Source organism: Hevea brasiliensis, chromosome 13, assembly GCF_030052815.1.
Source record: "Hevea brasiliensis isolate MT/VB/25A 57/8 chromosome 13, ASM3005281v1, whole genome shotgun sequence".
NCBI lineage: Eukaryota > Viridiplantae > Streptophyta > Magnoliopsida > Malpighiales > Euphorbiaceae > Hevea > Hevea brasiliensis.
In genome coordinates this window covers 22,234,622-22,244,293 of record NC_079505.1, presented here as the reverse complement: position 1 = coordinate 22,244,293, position 9,672 = coordinate 22,234,622, and the positions used below count along the sequence as shown (strand labels likewise).

The 9,672-nt window shown below is 30.5% G+C and overlaps 2 protein-coding genes across 2 annotated transcripts; both read left to right on the top strand.

Annotated features, from left to right (window-relative positions):
• Window positions 1-2,086: 2,086 nt before the first annotated feature.
• On the top strand, window positions 2,087-2,617 carry LOC131172117 (cell wall / vacuolar inhibitor of fructosidase 2-like). Its single transcript, XM_058133069.1, has one exon. The coding sequence runs from the start codon at window positions 2,105-2,107 to the stop codon at window positions 2,615-2,617; it is 513 nt and encodes a 170-aa protein (XP_057989052.1). The 5' UTR covers window positions 2,087-2,104.
• Window positions 2,618-7,203: 4,586 nt separating this feature from the next.
• On the top strand, window positions 7,204-8,139 carry LOC131172115 (uncharacterized). The gene is made up of 2 exons (XM_058133068.1): window positions 7,204-7,404; window positions 7,774-8,139. The coding sequence occupies exons 1-2, from the start codon at window positions 7,204-7,206 to the stop codon at window positions 8,137-8,139; spliced, it is 567 nt and encodes a 188-aa protein (XP_057989051.1).
• The last annotated feature ends 1,533 nt before the right edge of the window (window positions 8,140-9,672 follow it).

Sequence of the window (9,672 nt, the reverse complement as noted above, 5' to 3'; positions counted from 1 at the left end):
CGTTGCATTGTCGTTTAACCAAGAAATTAAATCTCTATAGTTGCAGATGCTTGCTTGGAGAGTGAACACATACACAATTTTTTTTGTTTCGGTCAAAGATGGTCTTTCATTAATCATTAATCAAGAAGCATGGTTGATACAAAGAACACTTGTTCCGTGGAATTACAAAATTACAAATAAAAGAAGGACAGTAAAAAAAAAAAAAAGAAGGAAAAATAATTAAAATTTTCTCTTTGTTATTTTTCTCTCTTTTGTTTGAATTGAAGGCAAACAAATAATCAGGAAAGATAATTATACTTTTCCTTATTGAGAAGAGATCATAATGTGTAGAGAGGAAAGAAAATACTTTATGAATTTACAATTTTATCTTCCATATTTCTAAATGCAATTCAAAATACATAGGACAAACAACTAATAGTAAATTTTCTTTCCCTTATTTGCTAATTTTCTTTCCAAAACGGAGAGAATGATATAGAAAGAAAATAAGTTTCATTTTCTTTCCTTTTAACAAATTTCCTTCCTTATCCAAATAAGGAAAAATTATATCCCACCCATTATTTTCTCTCCCATTTTTCTTCAATACAAATATGCATAAATGGTATTTTTGTCTAATGAGGATCTACTTTGGGAATTTTTTTTTTATTAGAGATTGCATTATCTTTTTGATTTGCATATCAACCTTGGTGGTGGAGTTGGTGCTGACTATCCTATTGTTAGAGAAATTTTGACTGTTGATTATGGTAAAACTTTTATTATAAAATTTCTCCTATTGTTAGGGAAAGGAAGGCTAAAAACACCTAAAATTCATTAACTATACAATATTTCCTCTGAACTTTTTACTAAAAGGGTGCATTTAAAAAAAAACAAAAAACTACCATATGGGGTGAGTTTATACTTTTACTAAAGAAGGTATTTGTGGAGTTAGAGGAGAGAGAAAGGAGAATGTTAATATAAATAGCACTTCACTACAAAAAAAAATTAAAAAACCTCAGAAAGCAAAAAAAAAAAAGGTAAAAGAATAGCTAGATGCAACTTAAAATAGCGTCCGACTAGTTGGACACTATTTTATGTAGCATCTGGCTACTTTAATAGTTTTTTTTTTTTACTCTCTCTATTTTCGTTATAGTCCCACCCACACCACAATTTTCTCACTTGCACTTACACTCATACAATCGGATTATTGACTAACTAATAATGTTATATAAAAAGTATTAATAATCTCAGGGGTAAAAGAAATTTAAAAATATAAATATTATTTATAAATAAAAATTTATTAATATTATAATAAAAAATTAATAAAATTATTATAGTGAATAAATAATATTAAATATTTTATAAATAATTGAAAATGGTTATTATTTAGTATTTATTAATTAAATGCATAGTGCTGCTGTAAAAGTCTTAAGCTGACTGTAAAACTCCACTTAACGTCTTACTTTTCATTTACAATAACATTGCACAACAGATTCGCAAAAACATACCTTTCAAATAACAGGTTTCGATTATTGTTGTATTTCGCTAATCCTTTTACTTTTGTTTATATACTAAAAGATTAATTAAATTTTAATATATATTAAGATTTTAATTAAATTTTAATATATATTAAGATTATTAAAATTTTGTCTATATACTGAAAAATTAATTGAATCTCAATTGGAAAATTAAATAAAATTTTCAATGATTGTTGTATTTCTTTCATTGTTTCATTGTTGTAATTATTTTTTTTTACTTTTATTATTTAATTATCTAATCATAAATAATATTTGTATTTTAATTTTTTTTTTATGTTCTATAATTATTATTTTTTTTATATCACATTATTAGTTAGTCAATAATTGGATTGTAAGGGTGTAAATGCAAGTATGATAATTGTGGTGTAAGCATGAGTGTAATTGAGAGATTAAAAAAAAAATTATTAGAGTAGTCGGACGCTAATGCCCTAGCTGCTCATTTAATTTTTTTTTTTTTACTTTCACAAATTTCATTTTTTTTAATTATTTTTTTAATAATAGGGCTATTTATATTAGCATCCCATTCCTCTGCTCCAACCCAAATCAATCACCCCATGCCCAAATCATTCATTCTCACGAATCCAAGAAGAAACATGTCCCCATCAAATGGTTTCTTCCTCCTCTCCCTCTTGCTTCTTTTCTCAATCCTCCATGCTGCTTCTTTTCCTACTAAAATAGTGGACAAGGTCTGCAAGCGAACTTCAAATTACTCCTTCTGTGTGGAGTCTCTTTACTCAGATTCACGCACCCCAGAAGCTGATCAATACACACTGGCCTTCGTTGCTGTTAGATTAGCATACTTGAGTGCCTCAACCACCCGAGACTTCATAACTCAACTGCTCAAGAATGAAAACCAGAAACCTCTCCAAATATGCATCGGCGACTATAACATGGCTGTTTCTGCTATTATAATGGCAGACAACGACTTGAATTCTGAGACCTTCTTCGAGTTGGCTGATTTGGCCAACAAAGCTGCTGCCGCTGCTGATGATTGCGAGGCTGCCTTTAAAGGAAACCAGTCGCGACCATTGGGAAACAAGAATAAGGATTTAAAGGGTCTGTGTGAAATTTTTGGGGTCATTGGTAGATTATTTACTGGACATTAATTAGGGATTGTTCAATGTTCTTATGTGTTCCATGGCCAAGCAAAGGTAAGTGCGTGGCCTTCCCACAGCAATAATATATTGGTACGAAGTTTCATTGGTTTACAAGTTAATTCTATGCTTGAAAAAGCGAGAAACACAGGGCAGCCTGATTGACTGCCAAAAAGTTTTAAGAGCAAGCATGGCTATTTGAAAATACAGCTTAAAGAAGGATCAAAGAGGCATTTTGCCAAAGGACAAAAAAAAAAAAGGAAAGCAATATTTCAAATCATGGAATCACATATTCACATTAAAACACTTTTTCCAACATTCAAACTCTCATGTTAACAGGCATGGAAAGTTATCGTCTGAAGAGGACATCACGTTACAGATTTTAAGGAAGAGATACGCCCGAAAATATTACAGGCAATTAAATACTGTGATTAAACATATACAAGTAAAGGATATTGATAATTGATTCAAAGAAAGAAAGATTTGAACTGGGGCTTGACTTGATCAAATTCCTGCTTTGTTTTTGTAGGTTAGCTATGGCAATGTGCCTGACGACACCATGAACCTTTCCTCTTTCCCTTCTTTTCATGAACATTGAAAGCTCTATCACTCCCACTTGTTAGTCACTAAAAGGAGATATTCTCGTAGAATGTTCTTTTCCAATTTGATCCGCAAAGCATTATTGAATAATAATAATAATAATAATAGTAAACCCATTAATTTCTTCAATTATAACAGCATAATTAGACATTTGACCCATGAAATTAACACCAAAAAGAAAAACGAACTTGGATTTAACAATTAGCTGGTATCACTTGTCTGTCTAGTTGAACAACTCACTTGTATATAAACTATAAAATAAAATCCACCCATATCAAAAGGATTCCTTAATGACAAAAGGGTTCATGTAAATTTGTCCTGAGCTCCCAAATACCATGATTGGTAACTAAGCTGTAATTGTTGCAATACAATTAAAGACTCTCTTAGTAGCATTTTGATTATTCAATCACTTTTTCCAAAAGCATCTAAGGCTCCGTTTGTTTATATTTTTTTTATGTTTCGAACATTCAAAAAAATGAATCAATGGAAAAAAATTTTCTGATGATAGAGAAAATTAAATTATTTTTAAAGAAAATGATTTTCTTTCCTTAAAAGGAAAAATTATTTTCTGCTTTTTAATTTTTGACAATCTTCTTAAATTGTAAAGACACTTTTATATATATATATATATTACAAGTAATCCTGACCATCCAATCAAAATGTTAAACGGGCGCTGTTTACTACATCTATTATCATGTTGCCTTATACAGTTAATGCCTTTTAATTTTTTTTTTTTTAACCCTACAAGTTAATTAATTCTCTTTATTTTCATTTATACAGCAAAGCACAAATGGAAATTTGAATCTGTCATCTATGCTATTGCTAGTGTTTGTGTGATTCCTTTTACAACGATTTCAAACTTACGGCTACCGAAGGTTTTCTTGAATTGTTAAATATACCAATAATAAGAATACAATGTGTCAGTGCATCACCGCAGAAAATCTGAAATTTTTAGTTAAACCCAAGAAAGAAAAAACAATGATAAATGAAAACGGAAAACGGAGAAATCAATCAATCAAGAAAAGAAAGAGAGCAATAGAAACCAAAAAGCTATAAATTTAAGCTAATCAACACTTATAAGTTAATTTAAATTTATAAATATTTAAAATTTTAAGTAGTTATATATTTAATTAAAATATTTATAAATAATTAATAAATAATTAATATGTTTAATAAAAAATAATTTAAAAATATATTTATTATTAAAATAATTAAATAAAGTATTAAATTAAATTTATGATTAAATTTTAAAATTAAATGAGGATAATATAATAAAATACTTGGTTAAATTAATTTATAGTATAAGACTTATAAGCAATAAAATGAAAAATTGATCTGAAATTATTCGTTTAACTTATAAAATCGACTTATAATTTTAAAAGCTGTTATAAACAAATTGATCAGCTTATATTTAAAGTTTATGAATTGGTTTATTAAGACTTACCTTCTTTATTTTTTCCCTCAATAATTTCAAAACCAAGCACAAAAAATAAAATTTTTACACGCATCCGGGTATGTATGCATAGGGATGAGCAGATTTCGGTTCAAACTAAAAAATTTAATCGAACCAAATCATTTTGATTCAATTGATTTGGTTTTAAAATTCAATCAGTTCAGTTTGATTTTATATTATAAAAATTTTAGTTATTTCAGTTCGGTTCGGTTTTGAAGAGAAAAAAATCGATTAAACAGAATCGAACCGAACAGTAATTTTATATATTCAAATCGAATCAAATCGAACCGAATCAATTTTTTAATTGATTTATTTTTATGGAGAATTTATGAATTATATTTAATTATATATATATATATTATTTAATTTCATTAATTAATAGTTATTAGATTCAAACCAAAGTCAAAATTAGACCAAATAACTTGAAAATAAAGTCTAAATTAAAAAATCAATCAAAAATCAAAATCGATTGGTTTGAACCGTATAAAACCGAAATAAAGTTATTCAGTTCGATTCGATTCTTCATCTATTTCGGTTCGGTTCGAACTGAATGCTCACCCCCCTATATATACACCTAACTAATAAAAAGTTAATAAATTATAGTTTTAAATATGCTCTACTATAATTTTAAATAAAACTCCCATAATTTTTTGTAATGTGACATATATAGATTGATCGGGTGCATTTGGAGAAGGAACAATCGGGCAAGCACAATTCATCCTTCAAATCCTACATAAAAGGGTCAATGTTCCATAATAATCAAGCAAGCAGTAGTGTATGGTGAACAAAAACTTGAAGTTGACAGAAAAGACCAGACTCGAAGTGAGAGGCCCCACTAATTTGGGAACGTAAATAGATCCACCACGAGCAATTGAAGCATTAGTCTCTTGATCCCCCTCTCCGGCCCTTGAATTTATCGACTCCATCTTTTGTTTTCTTCTTCGTGAGAAAGAGGAATAAGTTACAGGACACCTCAGCAATTGACAGTGATATCATTTCAGGAATTTATTGTTCTTCCCTGTCTGCTTACCAAATTATCTCTTTCTGATTCCTTTGATCATTGGGAATTTGACAGGGAAAACATTTCAGGAATGGGAACTAAACTTGAATGTGCCTTCAATCTTCTAACCCCGCCACCAAATAGCAACAGCTGTAGTGTACATTGTGTGGATGAACTGGACTATTTGCAAACTAGAGGGTTGAATATCAGCTTCCAAATTACTGGACAGGACAAGAATCAGAATCATAGTTACTTGGAACGCGGAACGTCTTGGATCTGTCAATATTCCATAAAAGGGACAATATTCCATAATAATCAAGCAAGCATTAGTGTACAGTGAACAAAAAACTTGAAGTTGACAGAAAAGAGCACACTCGAAGTCAGGAACTCTAGTGAGAGGCCCCACCAAGTTGGGAACGTAAATAGGTCCACCACGAGCAATTGAAACATTAGTCTCTTGATCCCCATCTCCACATCTTGAATTTATCGTCTCCATCTTTTGTTTTCTTCTTCGTGAGAAAGAGGAAAAAGGAACTGACAGGACACCTGAGCAATTGACAGTGATATCATTTCAGGAATTTGTTGTTCTTCCTTGTCTGCTTACCAAATTATCTCTTTCTGATTCCTTTGATCATTGGGGATTTGACAGGGATAACATTTCAGGAATGGGAACTAAATTTGAATGTGCCTTCAATCTTCTAACCCCGTCACCAAATAGCAACAGCTTTAGTGTTCATTGTGTGGATGAACTGGACTATTTGCAAACTAGAGAGTTGAATATCAGCTTCTAAATTACTGGACTGGTCAAGAATCAGAATATGATAGAAGCATCCCAGTTAAGGCCTCCGATGATGTGGGCCAAGGTCCAAGGCCATCGAAAGTTTATTATAGAAGGAACACAAGGGAGAAAGAAATTCTGAAAGGTGAATTAGAAGGACCTACAGATTGGCTGCTGGAAGGAATCAAATTGGAGGTTAAGCAGTTGCGGGAATTCAGGGAAGGCAATCCACATGAAACCATGAGCTGGAGGGTCACAAATTCTCAAGCATAAATAAAGTGCAGCAGAAGGAGAGGGTATCGTGGATTATTTCTCTGAAGCAGCTATGGCTGGGCTAGCTTGAGCTAGACGGAGTTTCTCCTGGTATGGAAGGATGAGTAGAAAGACGTGTAGATCAGGTAGAGAGGAACATGACCTATGTCGAATAAATACTTGCCAACATGAAATTGGAGCAAGAGCAACGCTTGACTTTCTTAAAAAATGGAACAGGAGCAGATGTTTACCCGTAATGAATCATTGCTCACAGAGGAAAAGGAGCCGCTGATAAAGCTGAAGCATCCACCCGAACTCCAACAGTAGGTAACAGTTCTACTGCTCCTCCTGTTGCTCAAGCCATTGTTGTTGATGATTCAACCATGGCCATCAAATAAGTGAAACTACCCAATTTCGATGGAGTGGACCCTGTTGGGTATTTAGCAAGGGTAGAGAAATATTTTGCCATCAATAACATCCTAGAAGAGTTTAAAGTTCAGTTAGCACTTGTCTGCATGGAAGGGCCGGCTTTGCATTGGATGCGTTGGTTGAGACAACACACTGTGGATATTTCTTGGCTTCAGCTTACCCAAGAGCCGCTCCACTGCTATGGAGGACTCATGCGTGCTAACCCTTATGAGCGTTTGCCTGAGAAAAACAGCGTAGATTTCATCAGAAAGACAATGCAGATGCGTGAAGATACATTCAAACAGCAGGTAATTCATCAAGACTGTAGTGTAATTTTAATTCAGGAATCTAACGAAGAAACTGAGGAACTTGAAGAAGCTGACGCTGAAACTTGCGGGTGAGGGAACTCCACTGGCTATACAGTGTGCAGAAGGTGTTAATGGATGAGCTCAACAAAGAAATTAAACAGAATAAAAAATACAGGAGTCTCATGACCAGTAGTTCACATATTAATATCCAATCTCAATTCATTAACCTACGTAATCCCACAACACAAAGTAGTCATCTGTATATTTTTAACTTTCAAGGCCTGAGCCCAAGGGAAAGAAGCAGCAGTTGCTCTGGTGAGACCATGAGAATGATTACAAGGGGATTTAATCTTGAGATGCCTGCTGCAGAAGAAACATATAACTGCTGTTAGCACTGCCATTGATGATGACAGGGTTGCAGGAGCAAGGTCTTTCATCCCCTTGAAAGGGAATTATAAAATAAGCATCCATGGCCCTGACCGAGAAAGTGAAGCGCAGCTAACATTAAGCATTGGAGGCAGTAGCAGCAAGAAGACGATCATGTCCACAAATCAAGAATTGGGATTCTCTGAACAAATGCATAAGCGTATGAAGGAGCTTGATTCTCCTTCATCAATTAAGTCCGGAAAAGGAGGGGATTGCAGCACCCTAACAACCCCCATGAGCAGCTCTAGTGCAACGTTTGACAATGAAAGAAAAAAACCACATTGGCTTTTCCAAGGTATGACTGTTTGAACTTTAATTTAAGACTTGTATCAGTGCATTGTACTTATAACAAAATTCTCCATCAAAATCTGCACAATGACTATACATATATATATATATATATATATATATATATATATGTGTGTGTGTGTGTGTGTGTGTGTGAGATCAAACTCAGTTCTTTTATTAAAGGTTCTTAATTAAAGTAAGGTTATTAATTAAAGTAAGAAAATATTTAAATATTAATAAAAAATATTATATTTTATTATAAGAATATAAATCAATTAAAATTGTTTAATTTAATTAAAAATTCATTATATATTAATTGTATCTATAAAAACCAAAGTTTATGGCAAACAAATTGATAGAAAATCAAATAAAAGGTTTAATTGCTTTGGGATTCATTAGTTAATTAGGATGTAAATTAATCGCAAGTATATACGCACATAAAAAAATATTTATAAAATACTAAATATGAAAATATTTTAAAATAAATATATAATATTATACTTATTAAATTTTAATATTAATTATTATTAAAAATTTTAATATATTAATTTAAGTAATTAAAATTAATATTTAATTTTCTACAAAATATGAAATAATTATATCATAAATTATTTGATGCACGTTCAACATATGTGATCTAAAATATATAGAAGTGAAAAGGAGGAAAGAACATTTGGATTGTCAAAAATATCCTTAATTTTAAATTATTTATAATTATAAATTTTAATTTAATTAATTATTAAAAATTAATATATTTTAATTAAATTAAAAATTAAAAATTATTAATTTTTATCATATTTGGATTCTAAATGAATTATAAAAATAATTAATATATACACACAAAAATTAAGGAAGAGTTGGAGACTTAGATTATTTGTCTTTTCTGTTTAAAATTGTGAATCAAGGAAAACTTTGGAAATCATATTTACGTACAAAATTTTAGTTCATGAGTTATTTACTTGGATTATTTATTTTATTTAAAATTTTATGTATATAACCACATGATTATTTTGTGTTGTGAAAATAAAAGACTAAATTTAAGTGATTATTGAAAAGAAAAATTAAATTATTTAAATAATTTAAAATTAAAAAATAAAGAAATTGAAAACAACTCACAAGTAAATAGAATCATCTTATGTTAATTAGATGATTAGTGCAATACAAAAAACTGACTAATCGTTCAAATGCAACACTAATACAAGTTAAAAATTTATTTGCACCGTAATTGAATTTTAACTTTCTAGGCTCTAATTAATTATGGTTTAAGAATTAAAATTAAATTGTCTACTTAAGCCATGTTCGACAACAGCTTTTAAGGCAGTGCTTAGTATTTTGATTATAATCAAAACACTACTTTTCTTATTTATACTATTTGATAGTGAGTATTTATACTATCTTTTTTAAAGGTTGAGGAGTGGTTCATGAAAAGTTATCCTCATAGATTTTAGAGGTTGAGGGAGTATCTTGACTAGAGTGAGGATAATACCATTATTTTTACATTTAATCTATTTCAATAGCTATTTTACCAAATACTTACTTTTAAATCACTATATA